At 46.9% G+C, this 26,227-nt stretch overlaps 2 protein-coding genes across 2 annotated transcripts in view; both read left to right on the forward strand.

The window, feature by feature from the left end:
- Nucleotides 1-2,150: 2,150 nt before the first annotated feature.
- On the forward strand, nucleotides 2,151-3,308 carry LOC309444580 (metallothionein-2). Its single transcript, XM_082062539.1, has 3 exons — nucleotides 2,151-2,378; nucleotides 2,476-2,541; nucleotides 3,077-3,308. The coding sequence occupies exons 1-3, from the start codon at nucleotides 2,348-2,350 to the stop codon at nucleotides 3,169-3,171; spliced, it is 192 nt and encodes a 63-aa protein (XP_081918665.1). The 5' UTR covers nucleotides 2,151-2,347; the 3' UTR covers nucleotides 3,172-3,308.
- Nucleotides 3,309-7,994: 4,686 nt separating this feature from the next.
- Nucleotides 7,995-26,227, forward strand: part of NUP93 (nucleoporin 93) — a 79,108-nt gene continuing 60,875 nt past the window's right edge. The window contains exons 1-3 of the mRNA XM_082062960.1: nucleotides 7,995-8,045; nucleotides 14,351-14,564; nucleotides 15,096-15,213. Of these exons, the coding sequence (XP_081919086.1) occupies nucleotides 14,386-14,564; nucleotides 15,096-15,213 (297 nt within the window). The 5' untranslated portion in view covers nucleotides 7,995-8,045; nucleotides 14,351-14,385. The remainder of the gene's footprint in view (nucleotides 8,046-14,350; nucleotides 14,565-15,095; nucleotides 15,214-26,227) is intronic.

Genomic DNA, 26,227 nt, shown 5'->3' on the forward strand with positions numbered 1-26,227 from the left:
AACATGTGGTTTAACCACTGGGGCAGACAGCAACCCTCCAGCCTTGCTGTCCCCAATGGGTTTGCATCAGTCCTGCCCTGTGGCTCTGCCCCTTGTGCATCCCCATGGTCCATGGCAGCACAATGGAGAACAGCTATCGGATGCTGTGCTCTGCCTGCGTGGGAAGCAGGGGACATATGGGGGTCCCAGCAGCCCAGCTCTGAGCCCTGACACCCATGCTGGGCAGCTGTGGTTCCTCTGCTCACTTTACAGCTGCTGTAAAAATCAGAGTTGGACCTGGAACTCCACAGGCACAGCCTCGGGATTAACTGTTCGTGGCCGGTCCCAGGAAATCGTAATTATCAGCAGCAATGTGAGAAACCCCACAAGGTCCCCACTCCCAGCTGATGTCTGGCATGTGCCCTGCATCCCGGCATTTGAGTAAGCCTGCGGCTCGGGGGGAGACATGGCTCATTCATCCCTGTCTCACCACGGAGTGAGTTCATTATCCAGCAGAAATGCCCAGATTGCAAAACAGGGCATTTTCCAGGTTCTTTTCCCGTTCCTGCTCTACACACTGTTCCATGGGGATGCAGTGCTGCCCTTTCCCGCTTGCAGTGACTGGAGGCCTGGGGCCACGTGCCCTGGGACCTGGCACAGCCTATCCATGGGTGACCTGGGGGGATTCCTAGAAATCTGGGAATTCTCCTGCCTCCTCCGCAGCCTCACCCCTGTACAGTCATCCCCTGCTTTCAGTACAGCCCCATGTTGGGGTGCACGTCCTCATTTTTGGTTGTGGGGGGCTCTGCTTTCTTCAAACAGGGGTGTACCAGAGCTCATCCCCGCTGGAGGGGGGGCAGAGGAGCAGCACTGGCCAGCAGCAATGTGCTGGGTGAGTGTCCAGGAAGCGATTTCACAACCCGTGTTTATGTGCAATAAGACCACACGTGCACTGTGACTTCACTTCTCCTCCTTTCCCGCTCAGCCAGTGGCAAGTGCAACGCCTGCTGGCTTAGCCTCGTATTTACACTCCCTCACTGCTGCCCGTGAAAGACTGCCAGGAAAAAAAAATCCATGTTTTTGCAAACAAGCACAAGCCGTTCCCTGGCACAACCTGCCAGGGCCACCAACCTGCTCCTCATTCCAGCACTCGCTGGCCCAGGCTCTGTGGGGACCAACCCCGTCCACACACCAGCACTGAGCCCAGACTAGTCCTATTTGCAACAAAACTGCCACCACCACGAGCACCAGGGCAGGTGTGGAAATGTCCTGTCCCTCACCCAGCCACTGTTTTCCATGCCAGACGCCAAGCTGGCTGTGGGCAGGAGGGGGGCAGTGGAAGCTAGCTGGGACGTAAACACTGTGACAAGGGGGACAACCCACAGGCACCAGCAGTGACACAAAGCTATGATTCCCAGCAGCCACTGGGCAGACTGCGCCACGCTCCCACGCTGCACCCCAGTGCTGCACCCCTATGCCCACCCCTCCTGGGGTCCAGCCCAGCACCCCAGCCCCATGGAGGCTGCCCCAGGGCCATCCCACACTCCCCGAGGATGCTGAGACTGCCCCATCCCTGGGGACAGCCACACACATCCCATAGCCTCCCCAAGGGTGGGGGCACAGCCGCATCCCAGCGCTTGGGCACGTGGGGCTGAGAAGGGCCAGGTGTTGTCACGGGGCTGTCCCAAATGTGCAAGAGTTGGTGGCGGTGCCGTGCCAGCACTGTCACCCCCCTCTTGGCATCTTCCAGCATCATGGACCCCCAGGACTGCAGCACCCTGCCAAGGGGGTGGTGGTAGAAAGGGGTGCGGGTAGGACCCCGTGGCTGGAAGCCATGAGGGGTGCGAGCAGGTCCGTGACCCGGGGTGAGCACGGCACAGCCATGGGGACAGCACGGCACGGCTCTCCGGTGACGGCACGGCACCACGGCACTGCCCCACGCTGGGCACGGCCCAATGGCACGGCCCCCAGTGAGCACGGCACCGGCCAGGACGGCGCACGACCCCCGGTGAGCACGGCCCTAGGGCACGGCCCCTCGGGCAGCACGGCGGGCGGCTCAGCGCCGCCCCGGGGTGCGCACGATCCCGGGTGCGCACGGTCCCGGGTGCGCACGGTCCCGGGTGAGCACGGTCCCGGGTGCGCACGGTCCCGGGTGAGCACGGCCCGGCGGTGAGCACGGCCCGGCGGTGAGCACAGTGCCGGTGCGCACGGTCCCGTCCCGTCCCGCCCCGCCGTGCGCAGCGCCGAGCACCGCCCTGCTCCTCCACCCCATAAATACCGGGCAGCCGGGGCCACTCGGTACCGCTGCGAGCCCAGCCGAGCTGTGCCGTGTGTAGCCGAGCTTATTCAAGCCGCGCCTAGCCGAGCCATGGATCCCCAGGACTGCACGTGTGCCGCCGGTAAGTGTGCTGTTCCGTTCCCCTCCCGGCCGTGCCCGGCCAGTCCCGTTGCGGCGAGTCCGCTTACGGCCCCTCTTCTGCCCCTCTTCTGCCCCAGGTGACTCCTGCTCCTGCGCCGGGTCCTGCAAGTGCAAGAACTGCCGCTGCCAGAGCTGCCGCAAGAGTGAGTGGGAGCTCAGCCCGGGGGGCACAGCTATTCTCTTGGGGGGCTGCCCTTGCCCTGTTGGACCCTCATGGGCACCTCCCTGTCCTTTAGTGGTACCCCCATGGGGCCCTCCTGACTCTTGTCCTGTATAGAAACCCCACCTTGCCCTGTGGGACTGCTTATGGAGACCCCACCCCTCTCCCGTGGATGTGCCTCTGCCCTGCAGTACCCTCATGAGGATCCTTCCTTCCTCCCTTGACCCTTGGAGACCCTCATGTTCCACTTTGAGGGGGTGTTCCTGCTCTGCAGGACCTTCATGGGGATCCTTCCATCTTCCCTTGCCCCCTGGAGAATCCCCCCCTCTCCCTTTTGGGAGGCTGCACCTGCCCTGTAGGACCTCCATAGAGACCCCCAACTGCTGCCCTGTTGGGATCACAGCCCTACCCATGGGGTTGGCGGGTGGGGTGTGTTTCCCACTCTCCATAGGGGTGCCCCTGCCCCATGGGACCCCCATTCCTTCCCATCCACCCCCTAACTCTCATGTCCCCCACAGGCTGCTGCTCCTGCTGCCCCGCAAGCTGCAGCAACTGCGCCAAGGGCTGCGTGTGCAAGGAGCCGTCCAGCAGCAAGTGCAGCTGCTGCCACTGAGCCACTCAACTCTGCCTGTAAATAGCTGGCATGCTTCAGGGATGGGGGGTGGGGGGCACAAAAACCCTGTTTTTTTCATGTTTTCTATTTTCTGTACCAGTGGTGAAACTGGAGGAAAATAAAAGACCTTGTCTGAAGGTGTGAGTGCTGCTGTTGTGCTGGAAGCTGAGCCCTGTCACCGCTTGTGACTCCTGTGTGGGAATTGTTGTTTTGGGGTGGTGGGGGGCTGTGTTTTGCGCCCTGATGGTGGGTGGCTGCAGCGTGCTGGAATCAGGAGGTGGGCAGATGGGAAAGTGTGTGGGGCTGTGATTTACTTCCGAAAGTCTCTGCCAAGTGAAAGTTGCTTTTTAGGCACAGGAGCTCCTGCTGCCGGCTAGGGTGGCTGCTCATGCCTGCCCGTGCACATCCCCTGGGTGTGCCCTGCCACAGAAGCAGGTTCCCAGCCCTGCTGCCAGGCCTGGCACCCCACTGCCATTGCCCCTTTCCTGCCTCTTCATGCAGAGGGACAGCTCAGCCCAGCGGGGATGTCCCCTCCAGCCCTTGGTGATCAGGTGCCAGAGACAGGATGAATTTACAAACCCTGGGGCGTGAAATGGAGGCCCTTTGACACCCATGCAGTCCTTTCTGCCAGGCTGGGTGGCACAAGGAGGGGTGTCTGCAAGGAGGGAATGTGGCAGTGCCAGTCCCTAATGCCCAAGCCCTTCCCAGGATGCTCCAGGCACCCAGGGGAGTTGCTTGCCCCTTCCCCAAAGGTTTCCCCAGCTTCAGTGTATGGCTCTGCAGGGGCTGCCTAGCCTGCTCAGCACCCAGTCTCACTAGTGAGAAAAGCAATACCCAGCTCAGCACCCATTTGCCTTTTAAATGTGTTGCCTTATTGCATTAGTGTGTCTTTTGCCTAAGCAGCATCCTAGCACCCTGTCTGTGTTGCAGTAGAGGCTTAGAGCTGAAGTTGAGGTTTAAGGGCATGCCTTGTCCTTAAAAAAAGGACATGGAAAAAAAAATGCGTTAAAAAAAAGGGGGGGGGAAAGATGCTTTGCTGCAAAACAAGACTGCTGGGGGGTTGATGTGGCCCCAATGCTGGAGCTGGGTGCAGCAGGGCTGTGACCCCAGCCAGTGCAGCAGAGGGGCTGTGGGTTGAGCTACCCCCCTGGGGCCAAACACCACATCCTTCGCCAGAAACAAAGCTGGGATGTGGATGGGGTTTCCCCTCTCAGGAAGTGCCCCGGGCATCAACTGCTCCCTGTTCCCAGAGGTGTGCCAGGATGGTACATGGGCACGAAACCTCCACACCTGTGGCTGCCAGCCTGCCCTGCCTGCTCCTGTACACCTATCTGACAGCAGAAGCTGCCTGAGAGCTGTGGGCCCCCAACCCCAGTGCCTTCTGCAGCCTCCCCAGATAAGATTTGGAGTTGGGAAAACCACCAGACCAGTGGAATGGGTGCAGGTGCCCATGGGAGGTGCTGGCCTGGGATGTGCACAGTGCCTGTAGCTGAGGTGAAGTGCCTGAGGACTTTCAGGTCCCCTCAGGAGCATTTTTTTCAGAAAAAACACTTTTTAATGAAGTGACAACTGCTCTCAGCCCGCACACAGTTGTGTGTAGTGGGAGAGCTGTGGGATAAAGGTTCGATTCAAGAAGAGACCAGTGTGCTTTGTCCAGCCCCTTGAAAAAAAGCAGAGCTCAGCTTGCAGAGGTGGTTTGAGGTGATCGTGTGTCTCCCATGGGCACCCAGGGGAGCCAGGGCAGAGGTGTCCTGGGCGCATAGCCAGCCAGGCAGCCGTGCAGTGGGGTGCAGCAGCCCGAAGAGCTGTGCTAAGCACCAGTTCTTGCTCTGCATGAGCCCCATGCAGCTGATCAGTCTCCACAGCCCTGGGTGGTGCTGGCACGTGTCCTGTGGAGAAGGGACAGGCACCATGTGCGGACAGGATGTGTACCCTGTGCACTGTGTGCAGGAGAGCTGTGTGCAGAGGGGACGAGCACCTTGCACACACGACAGGCACCCTGTGCAGGTGGGACATAAACCCTGTACAGTGGGGACACGCACTTTGTGCAGAGGGGACATGCACCGTGTGCAGAGAGTAAATACACCCTGTGCAGAGTGGAGATGCACCGTGTGCCAAAGGGACAAACACCCTGTGCGCACGGGCATAATACTCTGTCCTCAGGAGATGTGCACCCAGTGCAGAGGGGACGGGCACGCTGTGCACCCAGTGCAGAGGGGACGGGCACGCTGCGCCCCCAGTGCGGAGGGGACGGGCACGCTGTGCACCCAGTGCGGAGGGGACGGACACCTAAAGCAGAGGGGAAATGCACCCAGTGCAGACCAAACATGCTCTCTGTGCAGGGCAGACAGGCACCCCGTGCAGAGGGGACACATTCCCTGAGTAGAGGGGACGGTCACCCAATGCAGAGGGGAAATGTCACCTGTGCAGAGGGGGCAGGCACCCCGTGCAGAGGGGACGGTTCCCCCTCCCGCAGGAGCGGCTCCCCAGGGCTCGGTGCCGCCGAGCGCGACCGTAGGGATTTGCTGCCACCTGCCTGTGCCGGGCTCAGCGCCGCCCGCAGCACCGGGACCCGCCTGGCCCGGCTGTCCCTGCGTGTGCCCGGCTCCCCCCGTGCCACCTGCCCTGCAGCGCGGCAGCTACTCCCAGCCCGCCCCGGGGGGCACCAGGACTTGTCCCCGGGCTGCTCAGCGCTCCCTCCCGCTGGAGAGCTGCCCCGGGAGCCCGGACAGGCTGAGGGAGACAGCTGGGGTGACATGGCCACCCTGTCAGGGCACCCATCCCACCAGGACACCCATCCCACCAAGACACCCATCCCACCAGGTTATCCATCCCGTCAGGGCACCCATCCCACCAGCACACCCATCCCACTGTGTTATCCATCCCATCAGGACACCCATCCTGCCAGGGCACCTTGCCAGGAACCAACGCACCCCTCAATGCAGCTGGCCCAAGCACCCCAGTGACACAAGTGCTCTCTCTCCCTGCTAATTTTTGGGATGAAGCTTCATGAAGGGTGTAGCCGGGCACCCTGGGGCCATCGCAAATGCAGCACACCCCAGGGCATGAATCAGTCCATGGCATGGGGAAAAAATGCTTTGTATGTGCCAGCTCTCGGCATATGGCACTAAATGCATCAGAAAGAGTTAAAACTACAGATTCATAAAGAACACGGACTCTGGGGAGTCAGGCAGGCACCCAGCATTAGAAAAAAAATTGATTTTTGAGGGGTTGCTAGCCAGCTGCTGAACAACTGGTGAGTGTCACAGCACAGCACAACCTATCTGCCTCACTAGCTGCCTCACAGGGGGGAAAATTGGGGTTTGCACTTTTTTTCTTTTTCCCCCGGGAAAGGCAGCTCAGCTGGAATGGCTGCGAGTCACCTTTGCCTCCTTGGAGACATGAAGCAGGGCCAGTGGAATTGGGGCAGCCCCCGAAGGGCTATAAGTTGTAGCAGACATGCTTATGCACCACCCCATACTCTGATGTGGACCTAAGTCTCTGCCCTGCATTAGAGATGGTCCTGCCCTGGGTGTTGGGGTATGGGCAGACCTGAGCATTGAGGAAGGCAGCTCCCTGGCTAGCTACATTTTAGAGCCACCTTGGGTGGTTTTATATGCCCTAAGTGATGCTTGCAACTGGGAAAAAATGAAGTGCAGGAGGTGATTTATGATGGCTTTAAAAAACTTGCATTTAGTGAAGCAAAGAAACTCCTCAGGAGCCTTCAAGGAAAGCCATGTTCTGATATTTGTCATCCTGTGTGCAAGGAGACACCCTTGGGAAAATCTGGATTGTGGTGCTGGGACAGGCTGGGATGTAACTCGCCCAAGCACAGCCCAGTGAGTGCAGATTTCTGTGCAGCTGCTTCACAGGCCAGCAGGCAGGGCCATGAATCGATGGACAGGGATGAACCTGGACCCCCTTCCTGCACTTTGCAATTAGAGGGTAGCAACTGCAGCCCGTGTCAGCGCTGCCCCTGGGCTCAAAGCTGCTTTAGGCATGGGAACTGCTTTTTACATGGGAATCTTGTGCACAGAGGCTGTATTAATTGAGAAATCCATTCAGCTTTGAAGGGCTGTAGGAAATCTTGGTGTTGCATCTGTTTTGCTTACTGGATATAAGGAATGGGATCGGAAAGTGTCACTGCAGCTGGACCATGGCACTAAGGATCTCCGCAGCAGGAATAACTCTTCACCAGAGAGCAAGGTGGTGGGATATGGGGAGAGCTGGGCAAATGGGAGTCCCATTAAAACAAGCCTTGAGAAGGACAAAAAACATGACTGTAGTTATGAGGGAGGGGCTTTGAAGGTTTGATGGGTGATGTTTCAGAGCAGTGACGAGGTCTGTCCACCACCTCTCACACAAGCAGGCTCTTGGACGTGCCCTGTCGGGGTCCATGAAATCCCAGTTCCCAGATCTTGCCCTACGAATCCCAGCTCATTGGCAATATCTGCTGTAAGGCTTATGCTAATGTCCTGCCCCACCCTCTGCCATTATGCGTGTGTGCTTAGGAGGGGACCAAACGCAACGTGTCCCCGTGCACCTTCAGGAGCCTGTTCCACTGGTGATGGAGAACGTACAGCGCCGAGCGCACGGGGCGGAGCGGCGCAGGGCAGTCTCGAACCCCTGATCTCCGCAGGCAGCCGCCCCCCCAACACTCTGTCCGTGTCCGTCTCCGGGCGCCTCAATAAAGTTGTTGTCGCGAGAGGGCGGGAGCCGACGCACGGGGAAGAGCGGCGGCTGGACCAATAGAAGAGCTCGGCGCAGGCAAGCGCGGCATCTCGGCCAATGGGAGCGCGGGTTGGGACGTGAGGGCGACCAATGGGGACGCGCGGCGCGGGGGCGGCAGGCGCGGCGGCCGGAGTGGCGGGCAGGTGAGGGCGGCTCGCGGGTGTGTCATGGCTTTCCCTCCCGCCGCCTCCTCTTCCCCCTCGGTGGGCGGTGGTGGCTTCTAACGTCCCCCCCGCCGGGTCCCGAGCCCTCGGCAGCCGCCCGGGGCTCTGTCTCCTCGGTGCCCTCCGGTGAGGGGCTCCGGCGAGGCCTCCTCTGAGGCGAGCCTCCTCCCGGAGAAGGCTGCCTGAGGCCGCATGTGAGCAGCCCCGGGCGGCGCCACGGCCCCGGCGCTCCCTGACCAGCGCCCCAGCCGCAGTGCGGGCCGCTGCGGCAGGAGGCTGGTGGGAGCACTTGCAGGCCTCCCCGGGGGCTTTTCTTGGGCTCCTCGGGAGTTTCTATATATGTACTCGGAAAATAACCTGCGTTTAAACAGCGGAGCTGGTTTTGTATGTGTGAGGAGCAGTCTCTTCATTGCTGGTTTGTGCTGGTTTGCAGTGCAAAGCCCAGCTACAGAGGGAGAGCTTAGTGTTTAACCGAGGTGCTGTGTTGGAAGCTGAAGCTCGTTGTTTGAATGGGGAGGTGTCAGGAGAGCAGGGCTGTGGTTTTGTGTGGTTTGTCCTCACCGTTTCAAGTTCTGTGTGTGGGGGTTATTCCGCACCATGGTGGGGTTACAGGTTGGTTGCTGGCTGGGGCCAGAGCACCAGCTGCCAGGCATCTGGTGGTGGGAGCTTGTGAAAGGCACAGTGTTCTGTTAATGAGTATAAAACTTCCTTAACAGTTCTGTGCACTGTCCCTGGCTCAACGTCTCTTCCACAGCAGGTTTTGGTAAGCTCATGTGACCTTGTAGTTGCTAAGCATTACTTTCATATGTGCCTGGGAGGGTATAGAAGACTTTTGAAGGCAGCACGTAAACTGTAGATGATACTTGGGATTCTTGTGTTTTTCAGATCAGTAAGTTTGATGCAGGACAGGATAGCTGTCTTCAAACACTTAATGTGGACCCTTCAGACTGTCCTTGAATGAGAATGACGACTGTCTCTTTCCCCCTACCCCAGCTCACAAGTCCTCTCTGCAAGTGGCAGTGCCGACTTCTTAAGCAAAACAAGTGAAAATGACTATGAGGATTTCTTACAGAGCATCTTGGATGCAGAACTTGATATCTGAACCTAAAGAATGCTATTTGTTAGTCCCTCCTAGGCAAGATTCACTGTATGTTATGGTTTTGATTTTCCTAGAGTTGTCATAAAGCGTACAAAGTAACTTTTGCTGTTTGCCAACTGTGGGCAACAGCCAAACTTCTGTGCCATGACGTCGAACTGCCTTTGTGTTAGAATTTGAGCTGTGGATGCCCTGGGTATTGGTATATAATTAGCAATTACTGTGGAGTGCTGAGTGCCATCTGTGTCCCAATGTTATTCTAAACCAGAACATGCTAACATGAGTGGGCAGGGTTGAATTAAAGTCCAAGTACAAACAAGGGCTCCTCCTTTGATGTGACCATGTTGTCTTAGGGGGCAGTAATTAGGTCACAGAGAATTAAGGTGACAAAGAAAAACAAGTTTCCATGTGCTTTACTGCTCTTTTTACTGCTCTTTACTTGTGTCTCTAAAAGGGTTCCCTACTCCTTGGGTAAACTTCTAGGGGCTTGGAAAAACTTAAAAACTGCTTGGAGAATGTGATTCTGTGCCCTAAATCCATAATGTTCCTGTGGTGATAACATCACAGCAAATTCAGCGAGGGGAGAGGATCTGGGTTTTGATATAAAGATTTTCAAATACCAAACTAAATGTTCTGTTTAATGAGGGTCAGTTTGCCATCCTGTGGAAGTTAGTGACCTGCTGAGCTGGGTGAGAGTCGGGTGCTTAAAAAAAGTACTAAGTGTCTGGAAAAGAGGGAGAGTGATGAGATGGCAGAACTGCCAGCTGAGTCAGTTATTCAGGACAGTGGGGACTTGAGACCTCTGTGAGGAACTTCAAAGTCAGACGGCAGATAAAAGGCAGTATCGACAAATGTGTGACAGTGTATATTGGAAGAAATAATGTAAAATGCCTGCTGTTCAGTTCAGATTAAATAATGGACGGGATAGAGAAGAGTTGTGTGCCTTTGTTTGTCCTGTCTCAGAGTGCAAATAACTGTGAATGTTATTGCCTTTAAGACTTTGAAAAAACACTTTTATTCAACATATGTACTGTAAGAGCTCTTGAGACCAAGTGCTTAATACCAATCAGAGCAAGATTAGACATTTGCATGTCTACCTACAGATGAGATTAAAAGCCAAACATACAGGGCTGAAAATCTTATGGGAGGCAGGGGAGGAGTAACTGGTAGGTGGTAGAAGATAAGTAAGTTGCAAGATTGTTATGTATTCTGTTCCATTTTGAATTTTCCTGCATCAGCCTTTTGTTGCTGGGGGGATGGGCTGTTGTACCAGATGGAGTACAAAGTATAGATTGGAGCTTATAGGTATTTGGTTTTAAGCTGGCCTATCCTGACTTCATATTCATTAGCATAGCTAGCATATGGAAGTTTTCCCTTTGCTAGGTTTGATTAAACATTTATTGTTGTACTTTATGTACTAGAGGGTGATCTGTTGACAATGTGTAGCAGATATTTGGGTTGTACGTGGTCACTTCCACTTGTAGAACACAGAAAATAAGACAGGAAGAGACCTTAAGAGTTGACCTCAATGATGTGTCTCTGCTCCTGGTGAGGAGTCAGCAGGTCTAGACCATTTCTGCTTTATACCCATCCTACTCTTAAAAAGCTCCAGTGACAGAGCGTCTGCATGCTTAGAAGGCAACTTATTTCAGTGTCTCACTAATATCCTGTAAATGTAATTGTGCTTTCCTTTAAAAACAAACTAAGATTTGGCCACCTGCTCTTTGATTTCCATCTCTGCTTTTGTAAATCAGTTCTGTTGTCTGTGACACGGGGATTACGTTGCTGACTTCCTCTCTGAAATGTCTGGACGTCTGCTTATGCAGAGTGCTGTGCGAGAGCTGGGCATTGTTACTGCAGTTCATACACAATTCCCCAGGCCTGCAGAATTGGCCTTTTACTTATTCATGTGAAGCTTAGAAGATAGAAGCTGCTACATTATCTGTAGCAGCCCAGGCTTGGAGCCTATCAAAAAAAGCACTTTTGCCTCAGATTTCAGCTGCAGCAAGTAAAGAATTGCCCACTTCTCTTACTAGTGTGCTCTTGTGTCTCCCTTCCAAAACAAGCTGATCCCATCTGGTCAAACTGGGTCTCCTGACTGCTCTGGGGCAGAAGCCTCTACGAGAGGCTCTCCGATGCTGGATTTTTTTCCTGTTGGTTTTCCATTTTGAAAAATCTCTTTGCAGCTTGTGGAACTGTATTGGTCCATCAGTTATCCTGAACGTAGTGGGTGAGGCTTTCCTTCTCCCCTCTGAAGTCTTCCTGCTTTCTTTTTTCTCAAAGCACTGGAAAAATATATATATTTTTTTTTAGTCTGTTTCTCAAAGTTAATTAATTAGGTGACACAAAGACTGTCAGTATGTGAAATACAACAGATGCTTGCGCACGCATTGGAATATTTCAGCTTTGTGTCTTTCTGAAGCTAGAACAGAAAAATCTTCAACATGGCTGTATTGGAGTATAATGGCTACAGTGTTCTTCATTAGATAGCATTGTAGTGCTCTTGAGGAGTTTTTAGGGTTTTTTAGGTAATAAATCATCACTTATCACCAGTCTGAATAGACTTAAGAAATCTGTCATTATCTTTTCTAGTTTTTGGCTTAAATCCAGTCAACTTGTACAATATACAGCGTTTATTTGTGGTTTTAAATGTTGGGGAAACATTAAACTGGGCTTTAATGGAATAGCAGTCTAATGCAGCAGCTTCTATTGATAAGTCATCAAAGTTGTTTTACAGAAGAACCTTTTCAGTCTGGCTTTTAGCCCAAGGTCGCTCTGGTTTCACAGAAGTTAGGTTAATTTCTGATGTATTTTCTTTCCCTTAGGTGTCAGTTGTTGCTCCTTCCCCAGCCAGACATGAAAATCTGCCATCGCCCTGCTCGTTACTGTGGTAGCAGTTTCCATCCTGCACAGCAGCATTAAGAGTCAGACTGCAGTCTCTCGAATGCAGTAAATTCTGTCAGGGTGGAGACAAAGTTGTTCCTGCTGTTACTCCGTCTAAATATATGAGTTCTGCCGCTTAGGAAAAGCTGTTTACTGTTGGCTCTCTAGATAAGTTTTGAGCTGTCATTTCCAGCGCTTGGTTATAATCACAGGTAGTTTATCTTGCTCCAAAATAACTAGTTTATTCTAGATTTGCTGAATTCAATTCAATCTCACAGAGTTGTTGCAAGTGTCCTACATTGGCAAATTTAGGGGACAGACCTCATATGGTATTGATGTGGAGTCTGCAGATGAAAAGTGCAGGTTTGGGAGCAGTTTTATACTGCGCTGATTCTCCATGCTTTTGGTTTCAGTGCTCTCTGAGAAGTTAGTGCCTTCTTGCACTCCTGGCTTTTTATCTCATTGGTAATGAAGTGGACCAGATCAGATCAAATCAAGCCCAAGTCTGTTCTGTTCTTGCAGTTGCTTCTGGAGGATTTGTTTGCTGCATTCTTAACTGTATGGGAGTGTGGCTGTTCTGGTCAGTGTCTGCCAACAGAGGCAGCTTCGGCAGGGGTGCACCTGAGTTATCGCAAGTAAACGGTGGAAAGATGTTCTGTGCTGCATTGCAGGGCATGAAACTGCTGATTTCCACACCACCCCTCCCTGTTCCCCTCCATCTCAGTAACATGCTAATCTGTTCAAACAAATCCAGTCTCTGCTATCTCACCTGATTAACAAGTCAGTGCAAATATGAGCGCTGCCTCCCCCGGCAGCTCTCAGCTTTCCAGAAGTGGGTGGGGAGTGCGTGTGAAATTCCACGTTTGTTCCTGGATGCCGGCTGTCAGGGTTTGTCCTGGCACCCAGGCAGTACGAATCAGTTTCTCCAATTGCATGTGTCTGAATGAATCATCATGCAGTGCTTTTAAATCACTTGTCCAGACAGACAGATGCAGTGCTATTGCCACTGGTAGTTGTACTTGGGAATGGCTGTGAGACTGAGAGTGTGAGGAATATTAAAATCGTACTGTTAAATTGCTTTGGTATGGTTGAGGGTTACCAAGAAATGCTGAGTTGCAGGCTGTTTACAGTCTGAAAAAATGCCCTGTTTTCTTCTTGGTGGGCTCTGTTGAACCAGATTGCCTCCATTGATTTTTACTTTCAAGTAAATGATAAAGAGCTGGAATTAATTAATTGAGATCTGTTTTGTCTTGCTTGATCCCAAGCACTTTGAGTGAGGGTGCAAATGCTATGAGAGGTTGTACTGGACACTCCCATATCCGTAGCACCATTCAGCAAGACGAGATTTCTGTTCTCTTCAGTGGCTTTACAGAGGTGCCATGTGCTTGTAGCTGCAAATCATGGATTTGATGTGTGAAGTTGAGGGTTTTGTTTTCATATTTCATTAATGTGGATACCATTGCTGCTACATTTCTGTTTCCATGTTGATCCCAATCATGTACATTTTTGTCCTTTCTGTAAAAATAATGTACTCTATTCCAGTTTGGAACTGTGTGATGCTCTAATGACCTCATCTGTTACAACCCTTGCCTGATGCTGTGTAGTTTCTTTTAACTATTCTCTCATTTGGTCTATGCAAGCAATTCTCACACACACTAGTAAAACTTTCTGCATGCATCGAAGTTGCACACACATCTACGCTGGAACACCATATAATTATTTCTTTTGACTTGGGGGGTTAATGACATATGGATTAGCACATTTTAGTAGATGGCTGTTACAGCTTCTATGTACACACTTGTCTGTTTTGCTATTAATTTAACCTCATGGTGATACGTTATGTGTGTTTTCAGGCCTCGTGTATACCTATGCATGAAGATGTATGTGACTCCATTTATAATACATAGAAATATAGAATCATAGAATATCTTAGGTTGGAAGAGACCCTTGAGGATCATCAAGTCCAGCTCTCCAAACTACTGATATGTATACAATTAGTTTATAGCTAAATTAACACAAAATTCTTCACAGGGACTTCTCTGCTTTCACTCTCCTTTGTATCAAGGCAATACATGAACTGTCATATGGCATCTGTATCCCACTTCTGAGAGGTCCATAGATCCGTCTTTCCTGTAGGGCAAAGCTCTCTGAGGCCACTTGAAAGTATTTCCTTGATGTTTAGTGCTTGGGGAGGATGGGCAGAAGAGGATCCTCTTCCAGAAGACCCACTCTCGCTGGTCTGTCTGTACCACTGTCGGTATAGCAACTGTTGATAGCTAAGCAAGAATTTTCTCTTTCTCTAAAGGTTTCTGTGCATCTTGAGTGAAACCTGCACCAGAGATGGATACCGATGGCTTTGGAGAGCTTCTCCAGCAGGCAGAACAGCTTGCAGCTGAGACAGAAGGTATCTCTGAGCTCCCTCACGTCGAACGCAACCTGCAGGAGATCCAGCAGGCCGGGGAGCGCCTGCGATCCCGCACTCTGACCCGCACTTCCCAGGAGACTGCGGATGTTAAGGCGTAAGTGTGGAGCATGGGCATTGGAAACTCTGTGCGGAGGGTGGAAGCTGTTTACGTGTTTGGTTTCTAATGTGTGGGGAGTCTTGCTGGGAGGACACACCCTGGAGAAACAAAATGACTGCAAAGCTGTTTCCCGCCACTGTCCCTTTCTCTTACTTACAAATAGTGGTTGAAGGATTTATCTGAGGAGCTACCATTCCTGATTCCAGGCACTGAAGCCAAGAAATGCAGTACCTTGTTCTGGTGGCTGCTGAAGACGTTTACCAACATGCTATAGAATTTTTCTGTCTGGAAGGGCTTGGCAGCTGTGCAGTACTGCAGTGGCACAGCAGCCACAGTTCAGCCGGGCTGAGGTGGTTAGATACACACACAGGGCTGTTCAAAGTTACATTTTTGTGCAGTTTTCATGACACAGCTGAAAGCACTGTGTGTACATTGCTAGCTGCTGGCCTAAATATTGGCAAAGAATTTGGGGCTAGAGTTCTGTCTGTTCTATACTAATTTCATAGCTGTACAATTTCTTCCTTGTAGGTCTGTTCTTCTTGGCTCTAGAGGGCTTGATATATCTCACATTTCTCAGCGACTAGAGAGTCTAAGTGCAGCCACTACTTTTGAACCTCTTGAACCCGTGAAGGACACGGACATCCAGGTAGGGCATTTCTGGCATGTGAATTACACAGCCCTTGTAACTGCTGTTCCTGTTGTTGTGGATTTCTCTTGTTTTTCCTTTCTGCTTTAAGAGCAATCTTATTGTGGATTCTCAAGCCCAGAAACAGTGAAGCTCTTGACTCTTTGAATCTGAGATTTCTGCCACATGAGAAAATGGATAGGACTGTGTAATACTCAAATTTTAGTTTATTTTACTGGTTACCTAACCAAAATGTGAAGGCTTTCTTCTTTCTTAATTATACCAGATCTCAAGGCCTTATAATTCTCAGTATATTTTCTCATCTCCAGTATATATTTTTTTTTATGACCCATGTAAGTATTTGAATGTTTTTCATTAGAATGCATTTGTTTCTTTAAAAAAAGGAAGGGTTTAAATTTGAATTCATAGCAGTTGACATTATGGACTAAGGTTGCTTATAAACTATTGAAATTGTTTAAATGAAAATAAGCATATTTATTTTTTAAACAAAAAATAAGTGACAGATGAGATTTCTTAATTGGAAAAAGCTTGAAGGATGTAGGAGGAGATTTAAAAAAAATATCTTACCACCTGAAATCAAGAGTTTTTTCAGCCAATTTGGTATCTGAGACCCATTGATTTCAACTCTAGGTGATTTCTGTGGGAACTGGGTACTTGCCTTAGGTAGACATTTTTGAAAGTTTATTAAATGTTAGTCTGTTTGCATGTTTAGGTGCTGAAATACTGTGTCCAGCCATCATTTTCAATCTGTCTTTTTGCCGCTAATGTTTGATTTCTTTGGTCTCATAGACAATTTGAGATGCAAACATTTTGAAATACAAGTTGGATACTCTTTCATTTTTATAAGGAATTTTAATTGACTGAACATTTTTATTTGGTCTGTTTCTCATAGGAGTCTAGTCCATCCTAGTGGAGCTTGACATTAAGCACATGTGTAAATGCATGTGTGTCATCTAGTAAATAAGAAATTCCTGATTTATTGTTTTCAAGCTTAATAAAAATGTTTAAGATACTGAATAAATACTGTTCTTTTAAAATAAGTTTGTATTGTGAATATAGATACACTTGTGTCTTCATGTTTAGGAAAAGCTTCAAATTTAGCATAAAAGCAATATTTAATTGCAAGTCAATGTGTTTAAATGGCTAAATCATCCAATGAGATTCAGCCCTCCCTTTAGGAAAACAGCTAAAAAGTACAAATGAAAAACAGGATTAAAATCGATAGTCTAAATCAAAGTTCCCTGCTTGCTGTTTTGAATCATGATTAACACTGGTGATTTAATCAGTGATCACTTTAATTTAAATCTAACTACTCATGTCTCAGGCCTAATACATGTGTGCTTTGAATCTTAAATTTTTTTTGCAGGCCATGTGCAGAAAACTTTCCTAGTAAATGAGCTAAAACTGCTTTGCAGTGGGAAGCATGGCAAGATGCTCCATTTTAGATCATCTTGTAGGCATATGAGTAACTTGTTAGTGTTAAATGTTTTGTTCCTGTTTAGTTTGCAGTTAACAGGTGGAAGGATTTTTTTTGTTGCTTTGCAGAACATTATTTTCTGCTCTGTCGGAGGATATTTGGAGTCAAATCTCAAGCTGTCGGGCTGATGTTGACAGTGGTCTGTTATCTGAAAAGAACTTGCTTAGAACACAGCTGAGTGTCTGCACTCATCTGTAGGTTCTGGTATGGAGTTGTCAACATCAGGATCTTGTTGTTTCTCAGTTTTCATTAAGTTTTCTTTATTAGTTATGTAAGAGAACCCTCATGTTGGACACAGTCAACTGTCCTCTAATCCTAGTAACCAAGTAGGTCTTAAAATTATTTGATGCTTTAGATAAAGATGTGCTACAAAAGCTTCTTCTTATGTTACTTTTTCTTATGCCTTCTAATGATTGTTGGGATTTGTTTTTATTCTTCCTAGCTAATTAGTTTCATAAGGCTTCTTCAGGCTCATTGTGTTTGTTTTGGACCCGATGTAGCAATCGCTTTACACTGTGTAGAATTCTCCCTTCATAAGTTGCTCCCATTGTATCCAGTGTGCAGACTGACATAAGGAAGGGATCTGTTTTATTGTTTCATGTGACTTTACTGTTACTCTGCTGTTACTCACTATTGACACAGACACACTGGTAGGCTTTAATTCCGTGGATTGGGAAAGGCTCTTCTGTTCTGCATCAAACCCGCAGTCTGCACTTTCTAGTGTTACTGTTACTTTAAACAAACAAACAAACAAACAAACCCACAACCACAAAAAAAGCACAACAAACAAAAAAACACAAACAAAAAAACACCAAAACTTCTTCTCAAATACTTAATGAACTTGGTTTACAGTTTATCATCAGTATTGAAGGCTCAACTCTCCCTTCTCAATCCCATTTTTTATTGATGTTCAACACACATACTTGCAAGCCTGGATAGTTTGCAGCAAATTTATTTAGCCTTAAATCCTGCGTGAAACGTACTTGTTTGTAGATTCTTTAACACTTTATTCTTGTATGTGTGGTGTTCCTCAAGCTTCAGTTTGAGCAGGGAGTGTTATCAGTTTATAAATGCTTTACAGCATCATTTGATGAAGAGGCTGAAACTTTTTTTGGGTAAGCACCTGAAACTGCAGGGCTGTGCCCCCTTCCTCCCCGTGAGGCTGTGGTGGGACTGTGTGCCGGGACAGCCTGTGCACACCACAGAGCACGAGCAGGTGGTGACTCGAGAGCTGAATATGGGCACTTGTGCCAGAGGTATGGACCTAATGCTTGGCCTTTGCTGACTGTTGCAGTTATGTAAAGGTTACAAATATGATTGAATCTCTGTTGTATGAATTTTAGGTTTCTGCTGACTTCTAAATTCTGTCAATGCTCTTACAGAACTAAAACACTCCTTAGATTTCTTGCCATGGGCTCCCATGTTGCTTCTTTGAATTCAGTGATTTCTCTGACACTTTTCTCAAACCTCTCCAGCTTTCTTACCTAAAGTATTTACTTATCGTCTCTGTTCCTTCTTATGTTGCAGTCTGTTCTAGCAGCCTGTATGTGGGCAGCACAGAGGTGCTAGAATCTAACCTATCAAATGGTGGCAGTCAGCACTACAGAGGGAGAATTCCAGGAAATATCCTGTTTCTTATATAGAGAGTAAAACAAACAGGAAAAAGCAGAGAGGACCATTGTAGGGCATGAATTCCCAGGATGCTGATGTGAGACATTCAAAATCTAGGAATCCACTTTAATAGAAGCCTCGGCTTGGGTTAAGAAGCAAGAGGGACTTTCTGTACAGAACCTCTTTTGAAAGGTACTCCATAGTGCTGACTGAAGAAGTGCACTAAACTGCAGCTCAATTAATTATCTGAATTATTTATCAGTTGTAAAATGTAGATTGCTTGCACATAAAAGGGTTGTGAGTCCAGGAAATGCCTCCCACTAGAGCAGTAGGCCGGGAAGATTATGAAAAAGACTTTAGGCTTGCCATTAAATTATAGGACTTTGTATTTTTCCTCTCTCATTTAAAATACTGTGTTCTTAAATTGCATGCAACACAACAAATGCTTCTCACAGTAAATCTGGTTTGTAACAGTTCCTATGTCAAGAGTTTGTAAAGACCAAGCTTTTCTAAATTGTAAAAAAAGCCCTATTTTGGCAAAATATTTTCAAAGCTGAATATGGTAGTCAAGCAATTCTTGATGCCATATTTAGCACATAAATACATGTTGTTTTGTTTGTGGCTTTTAAAAATTGCAGGTAAGGGCTGATCATGCCAGCCGATCTCTCAAAGATGGGGTATATGCTTATAAGCATAACATAAAAGAATTTCTTCGTTTTTCCAAAAACGTAAACTCTGATGTCCTCTTGTTGTGAGCACTGTCATAGCAGACCTCTCTCAGATTGCAGTAATGGCAGCTAGAGGAGGAATTATTGTGATTATATGGGAAGGCTATGCTTCTGTAACATGTAAGGTAGGACGTGGCTCCTGCATGTGTGCTGGTTGGTTTATGTACGTGTGTCAGGGAGGGGTTCAGTGCTGCTCTAGTAAACTTGTTTGGGGTACTTGGTGGGGGTAGTTCCAGGATCAAAGCCTGATTTACACTTACTAAGATATTTTAACTGATTAAAGTATATGTTATGCTTGACTGTGTGCTTTGTGTTTTGAATGTGTCACAATGGCTTGATACTAGATTTAGACCCCCTCTATGCTTGTTTTGAAATATCTAATTGCAGAGTCATGGTGGTAATTTTAAGAACTGGTATTGCTCTGACTCTTAAAGGCTTGGTCCAGCTCAGTGCAGATCTGTGAAATGGATGCTAGAAATGAACACAAGCTCTCATTGCTTATCTGCTTAGAAAGTTTGAGGTAAACTCCTGGCTCCATTACACTGAAGGAAAATTTTGTTCAATTATGTCATTTGTACAACAGTTTCACCTTGGCCTTCTGATCTAGGCAGAACTGAAATTAAAGGTTGCGTTCCAGGTTTTGGTTTTGATTTCTGAGTGTGGATGTTCAGAGTAGCTCTCTGGAGGTCCAGATACGGAAACAAGAGCTTTTATCTAAATGAGGGCAGAAGGTTAAGCTGCAATCTGTCCAAGTGGCAACTGAGGCAGACTGAAATTAAGTATCTGGGATATTTTCAAGTTTTTCAGAGTATCATAAACAGGCTTCATTTCAAAGGCAGCTCTGACTTCTCTTTTAGTGTTGGTAGAATCTGGTCTCAGGATGCTCGCCCCAGCACTCTGTGTTCTGTTTGTGTGTACGTATGCATATAAGTCATAATTTAAAAATTCTTAATCTGACATCAGGTACTGAAAGGGTGTATTATTCAACCAGTGGGCTCTTACTGCTATTTTATATTACCATTTCTGGTATATTTTGTGGTATTTACTAGAATAATACCAAAGCCCGTGGTAATCTACTAGAGTGTAACTAAAATCAGAGTTTATAAATGGAAATGCTGACACAGCCTTAAAGGGGCAACCTCAAGTGCCGTTCACCATCCATTTTTTGCATTAGCTTAGCCTGAAAATGCATTTTTCCTTTTGCAAATTTTGTCCTTTCCCATTTGCCAAACATTGATTTCTCCCCCCCAAGTCCTTCAGTTCTAATGGAGCTTGAAATTAAGGTGGCTTTATTTTTCTGTCGCTTCCTTGTTCACCCCAATCGATGATGCCAACACAGCTGTGGGGACCTTTTAACTATTGCAGAGCCAGGACAGTGAATGCAAGAGGACAACCCTCTACCTTGTTTTTTTAGGGTCAGTCATTAGCTGTTGGTTTTTTTTGCATTTGAATGAAAAATATTATTTGCAGTCATAGCTGTGGATTCTTTAAAAGCTGTAGAAATCTTATGCTCCAAAAGTATCTCTATACAAAGGTTCTCAGAAGTCCTTTTTTCCCTTCCAGTATTACTGAATGCTATCTTCTTTGCCTAGGTTGTCTCACTGATTTCCTTCAGGATTTGACCCTTAATGTATACATCCTGGCATGTAAACGAAGAATAGAAATAGCTTGGTAATTAAATGTGGCCAGAGGCAGTTTTAACACAAGTGAAGAAAGTGGCGGTGTGGAATGAATATTTTGACATGCAGCAAATGAAGTGAAGGGATGTGGACCTTAGAAACAGAAGTTACAGAAACTTTCTCATCTCTGTGTTTGCATGTCTCCCTTCTTTTAGGTAAAGTTTAATAATTTTACATAAACATCTAGAGGAAAGCTGCAGCCTGTCTGGCTCTCTGCCCAGCGATGAGACTTGCAAGGGCTTCTGCAGCGCACAGCCTTGGCGAGGCAGCCGTGGGGTCAGCAGCCTGGCTGCCACCGTCCTCACCCTCAGCACCATCCCAGGGCCCCTTGGAATGAACAGGTTGGCCCTGAGTGTCCCGAGGCCTGTGCTGATCACAGAGTGTCCTGGCAAAGGCCGGGGTGTGCGTAGGCTGGCATGGGACTGGGCTTTAAGACTGCAGGATTCTCAGTTTTATAACCAGAGTGGTTGGTTGTGTGGGGTTTGTTTGTGTTAAATTAAAAAGTAAAACAAACCCCAACAAAACAAACCAACCAAAACAAAACAAAAAAACCAAACCAACCCACCAAAAAACACCGACACCAAACACAACCCCAAAGCAAACAAACAAAACCTAAAAAAAGCTCCTTTTGGCATCAGGTAAGTAGGTGAGTGCATAACACTATGAAAAGGTGGGGAGAGGGGAAGAAAACCAAAACATTGGGAATGTATTTGGGGTTTTGGAGTGTTATTTTTTTGCTTGCCACTCTTTCTCTCATATGCTTAGTTAACATCTAAGCATCATTTTTCTCTAGTTTTCGTTACTGGTTTAATAGCATGATTTAGTAGTGCAGTTTTAAGTTACCCTGGCCTTACTAACCTTAAAGACAAACACACGAAGCCCCCCAAAAACCCAAACCATAGCACATTTAATGTAGAACACTCTGACGTTTTGTTAGCTGGCCAGGTTACAGTCACTCAATAAATACTGTGATACTGAATTATTTCAAATTTCTTTTGTTTGGTTGGTTGCATGCTAGCTGGAGTAATTATATGATCCTCCAGTACATCATAGTTCTGATCATGGCTTCCTAACCTGAGGGGTTAGGAACAAGGAGAGGAGAGACATCATCTGCCTCCCTTTCTCTGGCATTGTGGGTAAACAAGAGTATGAAAGGGACATTTCAAAGCTTTATGTTAATGCAAGATCATGAGATGGATAAATGGAGAACTCTTGTTCTAGGAGCTATGTTTATTGATCTATTTAAATTCTGCTATGTCCTGGCACATTTTATATTTCCTGTCTGCTTAATCTGATATGTTCTTTGCATCTCAAATAGGTACGACTGTAGACTGCTAATAAACATCTTTGAAGTATCTATCATAAACATCTTAAAACAGAGGGCAGATCTGGAGTTGTAACACTTGCCTTAATTCCCTCCTTTCTCTTTTTACCTCCTTATGCTTTGTAGCTCTGCCCTTTGATGAAAATTGTTCCAATTCCTAATTGAATGTTAACTCGTACCCCGGTGAAGGGGCAAATACAGTATAAAAAGCAGTTTGGAGATCACTTATCCAAAACGCAGCCGCTCCTGCGCTGAGGTATAGACACCTCTGTTTCTCAGCAGCATTGCAAGAAGACCTTTTAAAACACCCCACGTAGTTGAAACTGTGGAGTGAACCTCAGCTGGTGATTATCTGAGAATACCACCAGGACCCTGCTTGGAGCGATGTTACTATTGCAAGAAGTACTGTGGGACGGGTAATGACTTTCAGGAGCCGTGTTGCATCTTACCGGGAGGATGGTGCTTCTGGCAACACGGTTCCTCTTAATGTCACGCCATCCCATTAATTTAGTGCTCGCTGAGGTCTTGCATTGACTACAGACCCAGACACTGTGTGCTCAGCATGTGCAAATGAACTATTGGAATCAGTGTTTTCACGGTGCTAGAAAAATGTAGTAGAATGGTTTCATCTCTGTGGTTATGCAGATTGGTGAGAAGAAACAGTGCCGAGATGCAAATTCCTGCAAGCTAGCAATTTGCCGTCTCCGCATAACATGTGATAGAGCAATTACTCAGGCTAAAGAGATGGGTTTATTTATCTGAGGCTCAAATGTAGGTTTTGCAAAGCACTACTCCATTTCATTTTGTGAAGTATTGATATTTCCATCAATTTTTGAAACCATTACAAGGAAAGAGAAGACTTTACAGGAGGGGATTTGGAGATTTCCAGTACCTTGATTATATCTCTGAAATAAAAGACCTGCAGGGCTGTCCTAGTATATTGTTGTGCATGCCCTCTTCTCCACTCTAGTAATTAGTCAGTTTGACTCCATATCCAAAATCTTAATCCTAGGCATTATCAAGCTTTGGTTTAAAATAGTCTCTAACAATAAGTGTGTAAACTGTTTAGCAATGCCTGGGCATCAAACTGCAGATCTACTTAAGCTTCCCCATGCAAAAGGGCAGCCTGAAAAATTGGCAGTTTGTAGAAGAAATTGTTGGGTGGTGTTTATGGATGTGATTTAACTTTCCTTTTTGAAGTCAAAATGAATTCTCATTCTTGCCAAGATATACTCCTGAAAGCAAGTTGTAGCTGTTTGAGGTGGAACTAAGGGCACATGCAGTTGCTTCATTCATTTAGATTTTTGGCACAACTTCTGTTCTTGCTGCCTCCTTTCTGTTTTCTTTCTTGTCCTCTATTTCTCATCTTTCTTCCACTTTTTTTTTTTTTTTTTCCTCCCCCCTCCTTAATCCAGTTGTATTTATTCTCTTTCCTACTTTGGATTCATTTATTACCTCCTGCCCACTCTTTACTCAGGTCTGTGGTTTGACAATATTTTGGGTGCAAGAGGGTTATTTACTTTGAGCTAAATCATTAAACTCCTGTTTAAACAAAAAGCAGTTGTTGCAAAATGTCTCGTTGGTTTTCTGTGCGCATGGAAGTGACTGAAAGAAGCTTAGGGAGATGAATTGAAAGTTTTCTGTGCTGTTCCATTATTTGTATCTCAGCAAGCAGGCAAGATGCAGGGTGCTTCCACCAGAAAGGATCTGCTTGTGAAGCATTTTAAGCCACAGCTAACAGATTATTTTTTACCTTAATTGGAACAGCATGCTTAATTGTTGCTTGGTTAGTTTTAAAATAACTTCATAGAGAATAAAATAGTGTGTTGCAGGCTTCTGTGACTGCAGTGCGAGTCTCTGTGGACTGTTCTTTTAAAGCACTGGTTTCTGGATTATGTGGTGTCTTCAGTGTTTATTGTGGGGTGGAAGTGGGGAAGGGAAAGTTTGCCAGTGTTACCCGAGTGCTGTCCAAAGGCTGGTGAATGAGGAACGGCTGTGGTAAATGTGTCAGTGTTTCATTTCAATTTCAGCAGCTTTATTAAACCATTTTGAACGGTTCGATTGGCTATCCTAGACTTGAATCAGAGATGTGGGATTAGGTGAAACTAAATTTGTCATAGTTGATTTATTAGATCGGATTTGGGATGCATCTATTCAGGTGTGTTTATGTGCTCGTGCCCAGCAGTGGATAATTTGGAGGAGGAACACTGACCAAGGTGTCTGTGGGAACACCTGCTTGCTTTAGTAGGCTTCACCCTGTTCTCTAGTGGTTAGAGATTGGTTAAAACCCTGAAGCATGAGGGATAATAATTCTTTCCACAATTGTTAAACACAGCTCTAGATATTGTCAATATTCTTATACATACTGAGTCAGTTTTTAATCCCATTATGTTTTTGGCCTTGCCGTCTTCCTGTGGTAGCAAGTTCCACAATTCAATTACAGATTCCGTTAAAATTTCTTTTTATTGGTTTTGAGCTTGGCATCGTTTAAACAGACATCCTTTCCTTGATGTTCAGACCTATATGCACTGGATTTCTGGTTTGGTCCTTTCTAGCTCATTTATTTCACAGGCTTTTAAAGTATCAGCTCCTATTTGATTCCTTTTTTTAATGTTATCCATTCTAAAAGCGTTCCCATCTCTCTTCACATAAGGGGGAACACATGCTTTTGCTAATTCCCCAAATCTGTCTTGCAGTTCTTCTTTTGAGGGTGGCTGTCCAGCTTACACGGTTTCTCAATAAAGCCACATCATTGTTTGGTTTCTCTGATAATAAAGTTCAGTGTTGGCAAACTCGGTGTGAAAGGCAGGAGGAGTGATCTGTGAAGGATTTGATTTTAATCTCAGATAAGTGGGAGTGCACAGGTGGGGATACCGTACGGTATCATGACAAATCCTTATCTCTAAATGTGTTTGCAAGCCCATAGGATTCTTCGGGCCAGATTCTAATGTATGAGAAAAGACATTTCTGAAGAGAAGTGGGGGAGGAAATTGGAGAGAAAAAATCCCACATTTCAAATGGATGAGTGGGAACCTGCATGTTATCTCCAGATCCTCTCAGCAGTAATTGATTTTGCCTGCTATGGCTACCATATAGTAACTCTGAAACATTCATTATTTCTTTCCTCTCCTGCCCCAAGGCTTCTAACAGAAAATGGCATGTTTAAATCCTTTTGCTCTGTCTGTTGAGTAGATAGAAAAACCTAAAGGCTTTAATGAATCAGAAATGAGCACTGACTCAGTAGTTGAGACCCACCGTTGTCTTCACTGAAAGGGACCATGCCCATCTTGAGGTCCTAGTGAAAGCTGAATGCTGGAAGCTCTATGCAAAGATCCACCGTGCTGTGGAATTACACATTTGGACACTGTACTCAGTTTTGGTGGGGTGTTTTTTTCTTTCCTCCTTTTTTTCCCCTCCATAAAGCTAGCCCTACTATATTTCTTTTCTTAGTCCCTGTCTAGCTTGATTGAATTTCTTCAAGGTTAAAGATGATTTATCCAGAAAATTTGCAGCTCATTTATAATGGTAAGAAGCTTGATTACTCAACAGATACACTGAATCAATATTGCTTCTCTTATTTTTATTTTGCCATTTGACTTGAGGTTAATGTTTCAGCTTCATATTTACTGGTAGGATGAAGTACATGATAGTGCTATATATAATGAGTTAATGTGCTATGCTAAATGTTTTGCTGTTTGTCTGTCATTTTGTACCCTCAGATGCCTCCTTCTCTATCTTTTCTAATATCATCTTTTTTTCTTCTTCTGAGGAAAAAATTTGTCTTCTCAATGGTTTCTGTTTTTAATAAACTTATAATTTAGTAAGTTATGGAAACAGGCACTCAAGGTAGACACCTCCGCTAGCTTGTTGCTGGAACTGGGGGAGCCAAGCTGGGAAGGATTACCATCAACTAGTCGTGTAATACCTTTGCCCAACAGTTGATCTGTAACTTGTCACTCAGTTATATTCCTGTTAGTCACCGCAGCAGACTTGTAAACTCCTTTTTTTTCCTCTGGGTTACTCTGCTTGCTTTGTCTGAGCCTTTTGCATTATCTTTCAGAGGAATCTCTCCAGCATGTGTTACGCTATGTCATTTGAAAGCTGTCAGAATGCAGCTGGGAACCTCTAGGTTTTCTTCTGAGCCTCTTTTATGGCAGGTCCACAGAGTCGCACAGGCATTCCTCCATGTGAAAAG

The sequence above is a fragment of the Streptopelia decaocto genome, assembly GCF_964273445.1.
Source record: "Streptopelia decaocto genome assembly, chromosome: 11".
Classification (NCBI taxonomy): Eukaryota; Metazoa; Chordata; class Aves; order Columbiformes; family Columbidae; genus Streptopelia; species Streptopelia decaocto.

Coding starts and splice junctions, on each gene's coding strand:
- LOC309444580 (XM_082062539.1), top strand. CDS start 2,348: ATGGATCCCCAGGACTGCACGTGTGCCGCCG. Junction 2,379..2,475: donor GGACTGCACGTGTGCCGCCG/GTAAGTGTGCTG, acceptor CTTCTGCCCCAG/GTGACTCCTGCTCCTGCGCC. Junction 2,542..3,076: donor CTGCCAGAGCTGCCGCAAGA/GTGAGTGGGAGC, acceptor TGTCCCCCACAG/GCTGCTGCTCCTGCTGCCCC.